General features: G+C 38.9%; 2 protein-coding genes across 3 annotated transcripts in view; one reads left to right on the top strand and one right to left on the bottom strand.

Annotated features, from left to right (window-relative positions):
* Nucleotides 1-18,495, bottom strand: part of LOC111255547 (Golgi to ER traffic protein 4 homolog) — a 39,304-nt gene extending 20,809 nt beyond the window's left edge. The window contains exons 1-2 of the mRNA XM_022817623.2: nucleotides 18,283-18,495; nucleotides 17,651-17,796 (exon numbers count right to left, since the gene is read on the bottom strand). The gene's annotated coding sequence lies outside the window, so the exon portion shown is untranslated. The remainder of the gene's footprint in view (nucleotides 1-17,650; nucleotides 17,797-18,282) is intronic.
* On the top strand, nucleotides 36-13,140 carry LOC111243348 (D-beta-hydroxybutyrate dehydrogenase, mitochondrial-like). Of its 2 annotated transcripts, XM_022788748.2 has the most exons (9): nucleotides 39-687; nucleotides 4,623-4,718; nucleotides 5,752-5,869; nucleotides 7,909-7,970; nucleotides 9,215-9,371; nucleotides 10,031-10,172; nucleotides 10,346-10,519; nucleotides 11,169-11,384; nucleotides 12,876-13,140. In XM_022788748.2, the coding sequence occupies exons 1-9, from the start codon at nucleotides 652-654 to the stop codon at nucleotides 13,042-13,044; spliced, it is 1,170 nt and encodes a 389-aa protein (XP_022644483.1). In that variant the 5' UTR covers nucleotides 39-651; the 3' UTR covers nucleotides 13,045-13,140. The 2 variants fall into 2 exon arrangements, with proteins under 2 accessions (XP_086835483.1, XP_022644483.1); XM_086979357.1 differs by lacking the exon at nucleotides 12,876-13,140 and having other exon boundaries at nucleotides 36-687; nucleotides 10,964-11,190.
* Nucleotides 18,496-18,517: the final 22 nt, after the last annotated feature.

Below are 18,517 nucleotides of genomic sequence, written 5' to 3'. Positions count from 1 at the left end.
TAGAATTCGACCGTAAGTAACTGGTCTTCAAGCAGGAATCGCAAAAACGGGTCTAGCCAAATTTACCTACAACAGAGCTATTTTCAACCAGTGTGTAGATCACACCAGTCGCGCTTGCGGTGCTTGTGTTCGTTCTGTATTTCGACAATGTGATAAGTAGAAAAAATTCTGTGTGAAGCCGACCTGAATTCGAAACAAGCGCTGCTTCTTTGCGTTCACGATTGAAAAGATTTTCCGTTACTGTTATAGACCAAGATATAGGGGCTCCATAAATATAGAGCTGTCCTACAGACGCTCTTCATGCTTACGGACGAGGCAGCGAATAACGGTGGTAAAATCTGGCAAGACGTATCATCGTTGAGGCATTCATAGAAGATTATATCGTATAGCTTTAAAGCCATGTATGGTATCTGACTAGTTTGAGTACTAACAAAGTTATTCTGCAAAGTGTCAGACTGTCGTGAGGTGAAGAGTGGATTACGTAAATATTCAGAATACGCAACATACATATAGTATCAAATAAGAACGAAGACCAAATTCAGTGGATGTATATCGTTGTCGTGCATCAAACGTCATTGCATTTAAAGAGAATGTTCATATTATGATTATTACTTCCGATCATCATTTTTGTGTGAATGCAATTCACGAACAATGCATCCCGTTCTATGTAAAGCCCAGAATGGACTGGTAAGTTATCAACGCTAAGCTTAACGCTAGAGGCTCACTTCCGGATTATTAAAATATCTAACTTAGGGATAACCGTCTTGTATGTAGCAATCTTTCTAAAACCTTTTGGATTTAAGAAAGCCCATTGCTAGCCCGCCGCTGTATATAAATAGTTTTGTCGTTTTAGAGCAATTAAGCGAGCATCATACAAGTTTCTCATCCACCGTATCTCCTTCATTTATAGTTAGCAGAAAAATAAACGACGACTTGCACTTATTGTACACTGTAATAATTACACTCTTTACTAACTCGCTTAGTCCAGCTACACTCCATTAACTTACAGGGTCTTACCAGACGAACGGGGGCGTTTGGCGCGTGTTATTTTCTCTTATAGGGTAAACTACGATCTTATGTCATAAGGGATTGATATTATCTTTCTTGCCTAAAACGAGTATATCTGCCTTTATCCTAAAAGAGCAGGTGCGGGTTCATAAGCTATCGCCTATAGAAAGAAAAGTGTTCTTAATTAGCGACGGATTTACATCTAGTCATCAAAAATGGCGCCTAAAAAAGGCGCCAACATGTAAAAAATCGGTGTAGAACGAGAAATAAAGATGACACAAAGCGAACAGTTCACACATTAATTACTATTTAAAAGCCAAAATTAGCTTTTTTTTTTTATTAGGATGAGTAAACAAAAATCCTTAATTACATTTTAGAGATTTTTACAGCTTAATTTCATATAAATTACAACGAACAGTGATCCTCGACAATTATAACTAAACGACGCTTTGTCAGCTAGAACTATAAAAGAAAAAAGCATAAATATATGTATATATATTTTCATAAAGCAATGAGCTTTTATATTGGTAGGGTATGCAAGTATATATCCAAGTTGATATTACTATTGCAATGCTGATGATACCTTGAAAAAGAAGAATGATCCAAAGTCGCTGGCACGTGCCTTGGGCTCCAAAATTTGATCAGTGAGAAAACGACGCTTATGATGGCCTCGAATCTCTAATTCCTGACTCAACTGTCTCTGCAGAAGCAAGATCCGTTCGTGGTCTTTCGTGCCTCACATTATCAGCGAGCGAGTCAGTCCCTTGACCTTTAAATCAATATCCTCAGTGTTATCTTCATCAACAAGACGTGTCGTCCGATATTTGAAATATTACACTATCGTCCCGGTAAACTTGAAATAAACACTATTCTAAGCTACAGCGATCACCCTTTGCAAACCGCGAACGCTGCTGTGCTTATCGCTCGACGTCTGTTTAACCGACGCAAAAAAAGGAGTGTGAGATGAAATATAAACATTTGGCATGTCCTACACCATTGCCTTCCTGACTCTTTCCTCGATGTGGGCTTTTCTTCGCAACTCTTTCTTCTTTGGATTTCCCGTACGCATAACAATCATTATACAACCATTATACAAAACGTGTAGAATCTCGTTTTTCTTCATGCAAGCCTTGAACAGGCCGTTGCAGCAATGGGCAAACACCATCGGCATCTAGATTCTGTCTGGTCTGAATGCGTTCTGGCTCGATCATTCGAGATTTTCAAACAGCTGGCATGAGTTTTTGCAAGGCAGTTCGACTGGAATCGTATTTTTAAGCTCAAGGATCTCTCTGCAGTGGTTTTGGAAGACTTCTGATTTAACCGAGCAAATTTGATCTTGTGGGTCTACAACGTTGAAGCTCAACATAACGTTTCGCAGAGTTCCTCCTAAGATTTTAGGCTCTCGTTCCTTTTTTAATAAATTTCACATTCTTGAGGCGAGACTTATAGGATGTCGATCTTTTTTCGCCACAAACGGTTCGACGTATTGTTGATTTTTCCTTTACCCCTTCCCGAAGGTGAAATGTGCTGTGGAACATCTTAGGTTCTACCATGTCCGACTAGGTGAGGCTATTTTAGGATTTTCAGGCTCTACCCCCAAAAAGCTTGTTAGCGCTCAACTGTCTGCCTTCGAGTTATCGTTTCTGAAGCGGTGTATCCTTGTAAACATAATGCGATTTTCATCTTGATAGCAACATAATATTCACTAGGAGAAAAATTTTCTATATAGCACATTCTCCTTGCCGTGGCTGGAAATCTCATGAATTCTAAGACGCTCGGCACTTCTGAGTCAGTGACAGTCTACAAATTAAATGATCCCAAAATTTCTTGACGATTATTCGGCCAAAATTTCGTCTCTAACTTTTGGACTATTTATGAGAATCATTGGCGTTCGACCACTTCCAGATCGCGTAGTAAACTTTGTTACAGGTGATCGTACATACGTTGCAATTATGCTGACCCCTAATCCGTCACCCTTAATTACTACGTAATTCTCTTCCGTATGTAATTACGTTATCGTAGCTAGGCTATAGCTGCAGAAAACAGTAATGTCACCGCGTGATAAACAGCGCTGCAGAGGTTGGCCGGGCTATATGCGGCGTAGAAGTTCAAAAGTGTAATACAGTTTGAATTTCTGTCGATACTAAAACATCATCGATTTATTGGACGGCGGTAGCAGGTGATGCAAGTACAAACAGCGAAGTGCTTTTGCAGTTACTTTACACTATAGGGATGTTTGTTTAGGGTTTCTTCCGTCTGGGTGTTCGTTCCTTGGAGAACTTCTACGATAGACTGTTCTGTTCTTTTGTTCTTTGCTGACTTCGAAGCCTGTGGAGCAACACCGGTCGCATCGCTCAGGTATCTTGTGATTCATGTCTTTAAGGAATAGGTTTTTAACTTTTGTTGACATTCAACTCCAATGTCGAGGTGGAGCTAGATTTTTCCGTTAAGTGTCCATTTATTGGTTTGGCGGAGAGACGAGGCAGGTCGGCTGCTTCTTTTAAGTTACCTGTTTTTCTCTACACCACACTGAACATTTGACAGAGATCCTCAGTCGCAGCATTTGTGAATGGTGACAAAGTAATCTAATTGATATTCATTAGGGCCTTGAATGCTTTATAAACAACTTGATCAGTCCTATATATATATATATATACACGTTTAAAAAATGCTTATGTTGTTTATTTTTCTTGCCAATAGGCTTAACAAAGTGAATTTTTTCATTCGTGATATCTAGTAATAACTGACCAGCCCGCTCTTGTATGTGGCTTACAGATTTCTGTCTCATATAAAGCCTTGCTGTCATCCTATCTTCCATGGCTCGTTTTTTGTGATTTAGAATTCGACGTTGGTCGTTTGAACAACCAATTTGTTAGAATTACAGTATCTACTTGTGTTTTTCGTGACGAGTACTCAAGCGATTCAAGTTGTTTTCATAGCGAAACTTTAGTAATCGTTGTGTTTCACGATGGAGCCAGTAATACACTTGAACGATTATACAATTTTTGTAGCTGTCAAGGGTCTCGAAATATTTACCATCTTCGTTTGTCTGACGGCAGACGGCGGATATACCTAGTAAACTCATTAGGCACTTGTTGAAATTTAAAGTTTGCTCAGTAATAAAATCATAGTGATCTATATGATCAGCGGCGTTTAGAACACGTGCCGCTGTCATTTTCACTATCACTACTTGACAAGTAGATCTTTCGGAGGATGTAAAGAATCAAAATTATTGTGACTGGTATCGTGAGAAATTGCGTTATTTAACCCAACCGTTAGCTACTAGAATTTCAATGGTCACTGTTAAGGGTTAGCTAAGGTGAAAAAGGGGTCCGACTAGAAAGTGTACAAAAGTTCAGATGCGTCGCACATCGTACACAGATCCAATATGCGGACTCTACGACAACATGACAATGGCACATATTCAAATAGACATCTGTAACATACCATATACCATGTGCCCAGGCAGAAGTGCCTTAAAAGTGACGAATGTTGTAGCTTGCCAAGGATACCGACCACTCAAGGGAAACGAAGTGTACGCCCTCTAGCTGTCTTTCGCGAAAATGTCTGTGTGATATTGGAGAATTAATATCGCTGGCTTTAAATATTTACAGGTTGCAGTTTTGCAAGAGTTCCGTGCCTATTGGATTTCCCTACTTGTGCTAATAGTCTTGGCGCAACAGCTGCCTCACCTGTCAGCCGTCCTACAGGTTAGCTCGGTCCAACACAAACATATAGCATTATTTCCACATTTTCGCGCTGGGTAGTGAAATAGAAGCAGCGTGTATCATTCCATCGGTACGAAGCACTAAACTCATTTGAGACAGCTGCTTTAACTAACATTTAATTTTAACGAATATCAACAATCGCCGACTGATCCCGCCAGTATCAGCATCGGAAGCTATTAACTTATTCAAAACGCTTAAGAAGTAATTTAACTTCATCGCACGTATTTTATTGGCGATGTACTACTTACAGTCATTATAAAAACAACGCATTTTTCAGTTGTGTCTAGGAAAAGTAATTCTCAATGGCACTATCGGATTTATTGATCTTAGCCATTGTAAATAGATATATACTTTCTTTTATAAATTAATATCGATACTTATTGGTATTACTGTGTAGGTTCATATTCGTAAAAGATACAGAGCATGTGTGCATTTTGTAACCTATAGAAATAATACGCAACACCATGGACGTTTTGGAGGATCACATATTACTTAGGTAGTAGTGCACAAAACAAACGGTTGATTTTCTGTATGTATACCTCCTTGCAAATAAAAATAAGCAATTTATTATTACTCGGATAGCCAACTAATAAACTGATCTACAGCAATAAGACTTAACCTTTAGAAAAATCTAATTGTTCCATGAATGCGGGAGTGGACGACCCGACGGACGTGGCGGTCGATCAGATATGTATATAGCGCTGCCTGAATTCAGTATCAGTCAAGAAAGTGTGACAGCCAATAACCGCGCGTCGCTTTTGTTGATATTGTTTTTCCGCTTGGCAATTGATGAATAGTATAGAAGTGTTCATCAAGGCTCGGACACGATAATCGACAGACCGTTTTCAGGACTAACGACATAGGAATTGACACGGAATAGGATCGTCGATGTGTCTACTTATAGGTGATTTAGAACAACAGATTTAGCATATTTTAGCCATTGTTATAACTGCTGTTAGGTTAACAAATTTAATTAATTAACGCAATCCATACGAATGACTCTGTATTCGATCAGGCGGCTGGATTTGGAGGTGCTCTTATAGTAGCAGCCGTTATATCTGGATGGCTTGCAACAGAGCTGTTCCTTAGAGGGCCTCGTATAAAATCGAAGGGGAAGGCCGTCCTTATTACAGGTATTGCATTATTTTCTCTAATATGTCACTTGGTTCATTTATCGAATTTTTCATTCGTTTTTGTCGATTTAATTTAAAAGCTAACATTTTTTAATATGCGTATATATATGCAACCCTTTAGCCTGATATTTGCTTTTCAAACACGGACATGCTGTCTATGCTAGTTACAAGATCTTTTTCTAACCAAAAAATAAAAAACCTTTAAAAGCTTCAGGATTACAATCATTTTGTGGAAGCACATTAAATTTATAAAGCGTAGTGAATCACTTCAGTGGTATGTGTATATGTCTCTCAATGAAATACCTAACATTCGAGTTGAGATCCTTTTTTGTTCGACAACTCTATTTCAATGGCTCTGATCGCGTGCGTCATAAAATTCTACCTGGTCCCTGCTTTTTGTGGCGGTCGGTATGTTCGATGAAATATGAATTAGTTTGCGGTTATGGCTTTTTGCCGGTATCAAAGAATAGCACGAAAAATTAAGATGTCTACTACTTGTACGGCGCAAACTCTACATTAAGGGGATATTGGTTTATCTGACAATTATTCTTCTTCCAAAAAGAGTCTCGAAGACTCAAGGTAATCATTATAAAATTCAAAAAATTGAGTGAATGCGTCATTTAGGTCCAATATGTTATTTTTGAACTTAGCAAATTACCCTAGAGCAGTACTCTCAGTTAGGAAGTGTTTGCCAAATACGCTACATCTATCGCGGGTCTTTTTGACTTCATACGAAGAGTCGGGTACACGCCATACGTTTCCGCCCCGCTACTCCTTCTTAGCGAAAGCTCATGATAACCTTGTTTAACAAAGACAGTTTTTTAACATTGGATGTGGTATCTCGCAAGCCTGCTTATTTCTAAATGATCTCTCAACGTGGCTCGTGCAGGAACTCTTTTGCGAGCTCTCTATACGTGATCAGGCGGCTCTTTAGCATGAAGTATATTTTTTTATTATTTGATCCGTCTTAATTATGATCGATCGTCTAGAATAAAGGTTCTTTTTTTTTTTTTTATAAAACTTCGATACTATTTTTGCGGACTTGATGTCATGTCTACCATAGAACATAATATATAGTTTTTAATGCTTCATTTTCGTTATAAAAAAAAAAAAAAACTAAATATGGTCGCAAATCGTTCACGTTAGAGTGCTTGCGAAACACAATAATCTAAAATTTGGCTTTTGAATAGCTAACAGGGAAGCAAAGTTTAGTTACGAATCAGACTTTAGCTTTTGCCAATACATTTTAAAGCCAATAATATGTGTGCCTATAAGAAATATATACATATGTTCATTAACCTAATCAGATCGGCTGTCGAGTAGATGTTGCTGATATTGAAACAGCGGTTTTAAGCTTTTTCAACCTCATATGTACAGGGTGAGACATTAAAGTTCTAGTAAACTCGGCCAGCTGTTCGTCGTAGCGGGCATCCATTCATCCGCTATTTTCGGTACCAAAAAGGCAACTTCCTTTTAGGACAAAACAATAAGCTCGTCATAGCGAAAACAATGCGTCGTATTTGAAATTTAAAGGAAAACCAGTTTTTCTCAAGCATTTCAAGTTCTTGGCAATTCTGAGTCCCACATTTTAGGATTTTGGGCCCGCTATCACCCTAAAATTTACAAAGTGTGTAGTATATTTGAGCCAAGTTTTAACGAGTCTACGCTTATGAATGTTTAATATTTATGCGCACTTAGTATTAAAAAGCTATTCGCGGACTGAAAAAATAATACTTTGAGCATTACTGGTTAATATTTTGGGTCCCAGATAGAAGCTGTAATACCTTTGAATGCTAGTCATATTGAAGAAACGTAATTATCAGGAATGACACTTATAGCATAGGCGAACTAAGTTATCTGGTCTTCGACATCTTCGAACAACTCAAAAGAAGGACTTGTTACATTTAGCAACTTAATAAAATGCCATATAAATTTTATTCGAGTTGTTGGCCAGTACATTGTAATAGTGGTTGTAATTCTACAATGTCGTATATATAAATTATGCTTAATCTATTATTGTTATATTACGTCATCAACAGGATGTGATACAGGTTTCGGACATCGGCTGGCTATGCGTCTTGCGATAAGAGAAGATTTTCAGGTGAGCTTCACTTAAAAGAAGCTTTCGAAGGAGGTAACAACGCACTGCTAGAAAAATACGGATCGTTTAGGTACCTTCTAACGGATTCTCTTAAGTAGAGTAAGATTTAGAAAGTTATACTACAAATGACCCAAAGAACAAGCTGCAAACCTTATACTTAATCCCCAGCCAATGAAACATAGTCGTACAAGCGTAAACGTTTAGTGCATATTGTTGTGAATGGTTAAAAATGTATTATTTCAAGCCAAAACAGGAGCGAATATTTTCTATATTTTAACACAGTATGAAAAAAACTAAATATGCCTACATTTGACCGATGGGCTTTTGTCATTTTTATAGGGCGAATCCATTAATATGTCTTAATCCGATTTCCCTCAATTTTCTCCGGGCACCTAAAGATGTGCGTTATTTGATATTGTCGTGCTAGATAATGAGTTATATAATAACTCATTATTATTATAATTGATAATGATATTGTGAGCTAGATAATAGTTTAGATTGATTTTTGGCTTGTTGCAATCTTTTTAGCTATTGAGTTATATACCACAGCAAAGCAGCTTTTCGCGCACGACTTTTTTGCAATCTTATCAAGCATCTAGCATCACCTTCCTCTCTATCGGTCCGGGATAGGCCACCAGCTAACGAGCATTATTTTTTGCGCATTTTCTTCAGCAGGACTGGCCTCATTGTTTACGGGCCTAGTACTACAGTGATAAAGCTGTTGAATATGACAAACATCTTACCTATCCTCAAGGCGATCTACCTTAAGTTTGACTAGAAGCACTCTCATAATTTGAAAACATCTACTACCGCCATCTACTATCTTAGTCTTTGACGTCAACGCCAACTCGACGCAACTTGTATTACCTGAGATACTTGAGACTGTAAAACGGTCTACTTAGAAAAAGCGTCGCTTCTATTTCCACAACTTAACATATTGATGCAAACTGTGCGAAATAAATAAAAGAAATAAAATTATCGAACAATTTACACAAGCTTGTTATTTCCAATTAATTATTGACCAACTCATGTAGATGACAAGTCCACGTATAGTAGCGGTAGCAGAAGCAGAATATATGACTGAATACGTGAAAAATTCCGTGTTTTTCCACAGATTTGCGATTAATTTTGTTTTCCCTAAGCGTTTGCTTTTTCGATCGATCCAGAACAGTATAGCCTCAGATCGGTATTAGCCCCTTGTACAAGTACTGGCACAACGTTTTGTTGCTATTGATTCGTTTCAGGTATTTGCAGGTTGTCTTCAGCCGGATTCCGATGGCGCACAGCGGCTGCGTTTGATAGTGACTGATGACAAACTTCATGTAATTCCGCTTGATGTCACCAACGCTGAACAAATACAAGATGCATTACGCTACGTCAAGGCCAACCTCAATGGAAATCGTTAGTGTTGTGTCGTTATAGTTAATTGATCCGATGGAGATCGATAGTATTTCGAAATGTCACTCTATCGGTTGATATGATTGGACAAACCTTAGGCTTACGGCACTCTCACTGAGACAGCTTCTTTTTGCCTTTAGAAGATTCCAAGCTAGCATTCCAAACATAAATTATCTTGGCCTCTTTATGATATTTATCGAAAATTTGTTTACATCGTTCGGATGAGTGAAAGATAAGTGATAATTAGGTCGATGCAGCATTTAAGTGATATGACGGAGCGGAAAAAAGGCAGCAGCATACTAAGATAGGACCGCAGAATTTTTAAGAACAGAAAATGACTTCATTACGGACACAAAATAATTTTCTTTCTCAGTCCCTCGCCAGCAATATTAATCCTGTTACTTCGTAAGTGATCATTTGCTGAAGGCTTGCTTTATGCTGCTTCAAATAATGGACTTTTTAATTTAATTTTTAATTGCCCAAACAGCTGAGCTTTCTCAATAGAGTTTCCAAGCGTCAATCAAGAAACGAAACAGTGCACCATTTAACACGATGACCTTCAAACGCGTCATTACCCTTAAGCATCTTCCTTACGAAATAATAGCGTAGCGCGGCAGTTAGGAGTTAACAAATATTACAAAGACACATTATTTCTTTCGCAGAACTCTGGTCGGTGATAGCAAATGCTGGCGTGAACATATTCCTAGAGTTTGAGTGGATCCCTATTAAAGACATTGAATTCCTGTTCGACGTCAACGTGATGGGAGTAGTTCGTGTATCTAAGACCTTTTTGCCTCTCCTAAGGTAAGCAACGCAGTAATCTGCTGAAAATTTTTTCTAATTAATTTCCATTACAGCCAGCTTGGCAGCTAAATAGCTCCCTAAAACTTTATCAATATGTGATCTTCCGTTAGACCTAATCATACGATCTGAGCCCTATTCACTTTTTTTCTGCCTTTCCATCTTCTATGCCGCAGAAATTCGCGAGGTCGTTTGGTGCTTGTCGCTAGTTATGCGGGCCGCATCGCGAGCAGTTCTATTGTACCCTACTCGATGACAAAAGCGGCCGTGATAGCCATGGCTGATGGGCTGCGCAGGGAAATGGCTAAATGGGGTCTTCATGTCGCCACCGTTGAACCATTCTACTATAGGTAAATTACAATTTCATTTGTAATTTAAATCCGTTTAAATTGATTTTTTAATCAATCATATAGTGTAAAGTGAGTTTTTTCTGACATACTCACGACCACAAAAACGGCCTGAATATGACTATAATGTTTACAAAGGATCATGTATAGGTTACAAAAGCTACATCTAATACGATACGGTCAATCATCAACAAAGATTTCATTAGTACATAGTGATTTGAAGAGAAATTTTATTATATGAAAAATCCGTTTCTGCCTGGATTCACCGATTCCGATGGTGAATCCAATTCATGTGAATCATGGATCTGATCTTCGGTACGTAATAAGGCTTAATTAGAATTTTTCGAACGAAAGGGCAGGTTCATTTGCATTTTATGTGTAACCTAAATAAAGCGTTCTAATTGTCGACTCGTTTTCCGGGCATACCGTTTCCGCCTCGATCGCAAGGAGCCTCTTAGCAGCATCCTCAATGGCATCAGTAGATAAAAATACAAAGTAGCGGAATAAGAGGATATTCCTAAGAACGAGGAATCGTTCTTAGGAATATCCTCTTCCACCTCACTGTGATGAGTCTGCCAGTTTATTGGTCACACCGTATATCAGCAACGGTCATACGATAAGCATTTCGGCTCTCATTTCCTACGTCTTCCAGAACTGCAATAAATTTTAACGAGTCGCAACAAGACATGATGAGTCGATTCAAAAGAGACGTTCCGCTGCAGATACAACAAGAATATGGCGACTATCCCGCTCAAGCTTTTCAGTGGATACTGTCCTGCCTCAGACGGGTTTCAAGGGCGAACGTTGATGAGGTTGTCGATCAAATGGTAAATGCTGTCACTGATCGGGAACCCAAGAGACATTATAGGTTAGTATTTGGACAAAGGTAATGTCCGCGACCTCAGAGAACCATAGGAGCTATTTCGACAGCAACCAAATGCGTCAATTTTGCCTCGTGTTGATATTACTGTTCTTTGCCCTTACCTCCTCTTATTTATATTCAAAGGTTAATAGCGCTTTTAGCCTTTGAATAAGCTACGTAAACAAGAGAAGATAATAATATATATATATATATATATATATATATATATAATACTGTGCAGGGACAATAACAACGTTTGAATAAAAGAGCAGAAACAACCATTGTTGAGTGAAGATTGGGGTAGATAAGGTTCAGCATTATGTCGTGCGCATTGTAGGAAGTTACATTGACATGTAAGATCTATTTGGATTCAATGTTGGCAACTTCAAAATCAACCTCAGTCGTTTTTCAAGAAGCAGGATATATGCCGTACGTTAGCTAGTTAACAACGAGGTTACTAGGACATGCATTGCAGCCGAACACTGAATTACCAGAACGGGGTTATAAGGAGTGCACGAAGATGACGGGGCCATTGATACAGAGTAAAAAATTGAAAATTAAGGAGATACGATTCTTGTAATTGAATAAGACCAACACGACAACTGAACTGATACAACAGGATCTCAAAAGATGACGCCAATAAAAGTACTGGTCTGCAATTAGGCAGTCGTTTGTCGGGCTGACATTTACATCAATGACGTATTAGAGTCTGCTGATACGGTAGTAGTAGTAAAACTGTTCAAAATATTCCTCATTATTCAAAATAAAACGTGTACGTGGAATAGGACAATTGAAATGGGATGAATGTTGCTAATGGGGGAAATGGAATTCCTGTATGAGGGTAGCCGCTATAGAATAATGCAACTGGTACCGCGGAATAGTAGCAACTGTTTGCGCAACGACGTAAACATGTCGAGTTATCGTTTTCTGCTCATATTAGAACAGGCAGATGTAGTAAACTTAAGATGGTAACAAGTTAGTGTGAACGGGATCGCAATGGGAGAAGTGCTAATGTATAAAATAGTTAACATTAGGCTGCGTGTGTAGCATCAACAAGCCATTTCAATCAACAGGTTCTTCTAGCGTACCACGAAAAGTCTGTGTCTCTCAGTGTCAGTCAAATAGAGGTGTCGAATTGGGTTTTGTTAGTGTGTGATTAAAAAATGGGCGGGTAGGTTTCATCCTAAGGTAAGCTGCATGTTAAATGAAACAAATTGAGTGGGTACTCTTTCTCAAAATTAATTTCTTTTTTGTATAGTTAATTTAGGAATGTTACAAAATTAGGAAAAAAATTTAGGAAAGAAAACAGTGGATTTTAAAAGGAATGTCTAAGTTTCCAGCTTTTTTATAATATGGCTGTAAAACAATTGTTATTCTTGTCAAAACGGTAGAAAGTAGACTCGCTACATGCCGTCGACGACCACGTTAAGTTATTATTATCTTATTAGGTGAACGACCGCTGTGGAAAAACTAAATGTGATTTCACTGTTTTTCTAGGTGTGATGGCTTTCTGAACTGGCTGCTTTCATCAGCATTATTCGTCTTGCCTTCGGTGGCTCAGGATATTGCCGTGTCCTTTTTTGAACCTAACTTCCGCGCGAATGAGAAAAGCGGACTCCTTTTGGAAATAGGCGCACCGTCTGTCACAAAAATTGATGATGGATAATATATTAAAATGATTGAAAAGAAAAATGTGGTGAAATGTGTATTTAACACAAAAAATTCTATTCCCGAATAAAATTTATCGGATGGTGTAAAGAGATTTTTAGTATCTATACTATTACTATCTACGGCTACGGGCTCAACCTAGCTGCAAGCTAGAAAAGACTGCTGCCACGGTGCTTACACACGGTGTCCTCACAGCGAAGGGAAATATAAATTTTATATAAAATGTGTTTTTTTGGCTTTAACACTGAAATTCTAATGTCACAATAGGATAGTGGAATCATGAACGGAATAATTTCTCCTCGGCTTCGCTGACGCATTTTTCTTTTTTGCCGAAATTTTCAATCATTGCTTGGCATGATTATCGCTGAATATGAACGATGCAGCGCCTACTTTTCTTCTTTACGGCTTGGTTTTTGGGGGCTTGTTGGCATAGGCTGCTGACCTCAAATACCCCACAAAAAGAAATCTAATCATGTTAAATCGTACGATCTAGGCAACCAATTCAAATGCCAGTAATGCCGTTATTTCATAGAATGTTTGAAGGAATCGTCGTCCTGGAAGCACATGGTTCTGAAGTCCATAATATCAGAGGCATAAAAAATTTATCGTGGCTCAACAGCGTTCACTGTTGACTGTTTGTTCATGTGTAGCAACGTTTCTGAATACGGCTAGTCTAGTTATGTCTTCAATGCCAAGTCTTCGTCACTCAATATGAGGCAGTTTTGCTAATCGCAGCTTCATCGCTGAACTGAAGGTCTGTCTGTGAATCCATTGTCGTGTCGAATAACTCATAAGACTGTTAATTTATATAGACTTCAGCTAGTATTAATGATATAAATATTATTATTACAGCTGCTAGTTAAAGCACTAGCAGCCTGCCGATCAGTCTTCGACAAATGGCCTACTGCTTCACATGTTGGTGGCAGCGATGGAGCCCGCGTTCAACTAAACCTGCGGAGGCTACCAGCCATCGTTAGAAACCGCAGGTTAAATCCCCGCGGGAGGCAGGCCAATTGAGGGGAAGATCACTGCAGAAGACCAGCTCTCGAAGCGGCTGAGAGTACCGGAAGTGGCATGAAATTATTTTCTATGTAGTCGCCAGTCGTACCCGCGTAGCTGAAAAAGGTATGAAGGAAGGACCCGTATCGAAAGAAAGAGGCGTGACCGACAAGGAAGACCAGACGTGTGCCGTATCTCCGACGAAAAGCAAGTAGCCATATTACTGCACGGTCGCCAGATCTGGACCGTAAACGCTAAACGGAGAGAAAGCATCGGGTATAAAGGTATTACAACAATCGACGAAAGTGCGAAGCCGCCAGGATCGTTCGAGCACTATGGCGGTGGCTAGACAGGAGATGGCGTTTTAAAACACAGTATCATTGATCATTCCGAAGAGCGCAGCCTCACGGAAGACACGCGAAGGGCAAGAACCCCGCACGGACGAAGGCACTCTTACGCTTGATAAGAAACGAACGACATTATTTTTAATTAATAAAATATCGAAGTCCTAAGTTAAAGGAGGTCGTTTAGTACACTTACTATCACCACTGATTATTATTGCTAAAAAAATTCTGAATAATTTAAATACATCATAAAATTAATTTAATTGTCATAAATAAAAGTGGTAACCCAAGTAGGTACAGGCTAGCCAACCGCTTCGTTGCTGAGAGAATCCTGCATAGAGATGACGGTCTATTGTTAAAGATTTAAATAAGAGAAAGATTTAGTAGGTAATCCACGGGGTAAAAAATTATAATAGCACGTCGTTCTTCACAATCAAAGGGCCCAGAAGCATATTAGTTTTCGGTTTAACATGTGGCTTCATCTATGTAATGCTTCAAACTACGTCGTCTAGCATGCAATGTACTATACAAAAAAAAAATATAAACTCTCGTTCTCTTCATGGAATTGCAGTTCTTACAGGGTTCACGGTCCTGCGAAAATTTATTTTTAAAAAAAGCATCATATGACATCTTGAAGCACATCTTTTATTATAATTATAGTAATACAATTAAGCCTTGTTTATTTTTTACCAAGGGGTATACGTAAAAACGTGGAAGATTTTTTAGCTTATAAGAATTTAAGTTTTCTTTTTTATCAGATGTGATAGTAGTGTCGGTACGAACAATGTTGCCGATATGTTTGAGAAATGCTGATTATTTTGTTTTTTTTTTCAAACTCTACAAGATAGCCAAATAAATTAATCGGGATGTTGGAAAACGGATTAGTTAGAACGATGCAACTGCAACGGCCTATCGAGATTAGATCAACGTTTCTGTTGGAAAACATGAATAAGCGTAGAAGAGACTTGCCGAAAATGGCTCATAGAATCACTCTACTAACATAGCGAGACTGCTGACAAAGTCATCGGGGACATTTGAGTACGGGTTAAGAGATAACAAACTGACCGAATAACATTTTAGGTTGGGCCTAACACAGATCATTATATTAGAATATGCTGATACGTTCCAATAGAACGCATGTTAATAACAAATCGATGAAATTCGAGTTACTGTTACAAAATAACTACATCGAAATTACGATACTGCCGCTAAAGGAGTTCGAGAAAATTCTGACCGGATGATTGATCCTCCGGCGAACTCTAAACCAACTATTCCTACTTTCATTAGGTAACAATCCAACTATGGTTTATATTAGTCTAGATCTAACGCGGACCGGATTCATTCACATATAAATAGGTAACGAAATAACTTGAAACGCGTTTAAGCGGCCAGGAAAACTTAATTTAGGATAGATTATGAAATTGTTCAATTAATTAAACAAACGACAAAACAGACACGGGGCGAAGCCCCTAAAGGCAGTCTAGTGTATCCATCTGCTCGTTAGAACTGGTTCGTGTATGTTCAATTAGGCAGATTTTTTTTCTGGATTACTATATAATTTCATTCTAGAAACTTCTGTGTAGAAAATCAACACTATTTTATATATAAAATAATCAAAATAGCCCGTTCGCAGATCATTTCGACATCATGTCAATCGTGTCGCTACCTGCATACGTTCCACTGTACTACATTAGATAGCAATGGCTGTAATCGTAAGCTATGCTTAGGTCCGAGCAAAAAACCGCACTGCGATAAAGCGCGCACCATGGCTGAGTGTTGAGGGTAAAAAGCAGACAAATAGTTTTAGTTATACAGGAGATATCTAAAGGGATATTATAATAATACATAAACAGTAGCCGTCATTTAATCAAACCACAACGTGTACTCCAATTCTAGTAACGATTTTACTAATTATGTATTCACCATTTTATCTACGATCTTGTCCGGTATCTCAGGTTTTTCCTCGCCAGGAATTCTCAGATCTGGTGCTAAGGAACTGCTCCAGTTAGCCCGTTGGATTATCTCCATGGGCAAGTATCGGTTACTGATTCAATTTGCCCATTACTGTTCGCCCTATGCCGGGTCAACTGTTGAAGGTCAAGGAAAAGCCCTATCTCCTCAAGGATTTCACCCAGTCTATGGCACACGCAAGCGCTAGATTTTTGCCAAACGTCTATACGTACAAAATGCATCTTCAAGGTGAACAGTAGCTGATGTATAATGAACGCGTCGTTTTACGGCAGGTATTTAGCTGGTATTTGGTTTGCCTAGAAAACCCTGGACCCCTTGAGATTTGGTTCGTACGTGATTTAAGCTTGCAGAGATAGCTAGTAGATTAACTAGTTACTTGTGTTGCCCTTATTGTCTCCAATACTTTCTTCTTAACCATTGTGTTCCTTTTCAGTTCCTATTGTGCAGCAGAACTACAAATATGCCGACTGAAGTCTCGGAGACCAGCTCCGATGAATTCAATAGGGCGTCAGTTGCAATGTAAGCTAATCCACCAGTGTGCACCAACATACGCTTATCAGCGAAAGTGCCTTCTCTTTCCTAAGCAGGTGACTGTCGAAGATCTTATGTCCCGCCTTGAACCGGGCCATGTTGTATGTCAGTTCTGCTCTGAGCCTGTTGATCCGCGATTATTGGGGTTACGTCTTTGACCGCAGTTTCCAGCCTTCCCCACGGAACTGCGTCTTACTCCGTTTACTAAGCCTCGATGCTTGCACATCTCAGCTTGTTTAGACGAGTAATCTTTCCGTAGCGTTCGCCGTTTATCAACCTGGGGGCTCCAAGGAATAATTTTCATCAGAACGAAGCCGCAGAAATATTCACAGTCCTGCACACTTTTATTCAGGATTTCTGACAACAGTCTGGTATTTGTAGCTTATTTTAACAGCCAACTAATGAGTTGTCCGCCATCCGAGATTCTCACCGATTGCAAATGGCCCGCCGGAGCGAGATACACCTTTCAGGTCGAAGATTCTATTTTTCAGTTAGTAAACTCCTTCAAACAGTTCTTTCAGTTGCAGGGTTTCCGCTGTACACGGCATATATAGCCCAGCTTGCTTAGGTGGCTTTTGATTGCGGCGAAAGGCCAAATAGAGTAAATGTCAAAAAGAATTTTTTTTACCAACGTAAAAATCTATCCACTGCAGAATGAAAATACAACGATGTTTAAAAGGAAAGGAATGATGCATAACAGTAAACAACATTGGAGAGTTAAATTGATGGCAGCGCCGGGGCACGCCACATGCAACTTACTACTATTGTCCATGATGTCGACATTTCGTACGATTGATGGTTTCCGATTCAATATCAGCATATAGTCTTGCGACGGTGTCGGTTTATTTTAAATGTTAATATATGATAACATGTAACGATGCGGAATCGCAGATTTTTCGAAGAGTCTGTAAGGCAAGGTGTGTTTGTCCTTGTTAACTTTGACACGGCAGGAGCAATTCGCTAAATAAAAACGGTAACGTATACTTAGTTTATCATCTGTTCCACCTAAAAGCTGGAATCCTCTATATCAAAACGGCTTTTTGGACAGTACGGAAGCAGCAGAAACATTTTTTAAATTACAGACTATAGACCATTGTGATAAGTACGCGTCATTTGCACCGTTTATCTTTCATATAAACCTCGATTACAATGCTTTTCTGAAATCAGTGAATACACCACTTACCTAAATACGGATTTAAGCGACTCAGACTATCAATGTAAGACTACCGATGAAGAAGCTCTTCGAATTTCGTTTTAACAAAATATGTACTCAAACCTAAAATGAATCGGACTAGACAATAAATATTACTCTAGCTATCCGGAAGGCGAAGCACGTAAGGCAAAATTAAAATATCTTACGATTATCCAATAACTAATAACGACACCTGTACCTTTTCACCACGATGATTAGCACCAACATTCAAGCTGAATCATTGATTATGCAGGCCACACGCAATGTTTCAAGTGGGTGGCACTGCTTGTTGGCAGAAACTCTAGTGACAATAGTTTAGCTACCGACTGCCTCTTTTTAAATCCTCATTGAATATTTCTGTGATCAACAATGACGAGATTATTATTAATGTTGCCTGCTCTTTCGCAGCCACTTAACGTTGCTGTTGCTAGAGG

This window comes from Varroa destructor, unplaced genomic scaffold (genome assembly GCF_002443255.2).
Source record: "Varroa destructor unplaced genomic scaffold, Vdes_3.0 BEIS01000001.1, whole genome shotgun sequence".
Taxonomy (NCBI): domain Eukaryota; kingdom Metazoa; phylum Arthropoda; class Arachnida; order Mesostigmata; family Varroidae; genus Varroa; species Varroa destructor.
This window is presented reverse-complemented; position numbering and strand designations above follow the sequence as displayed.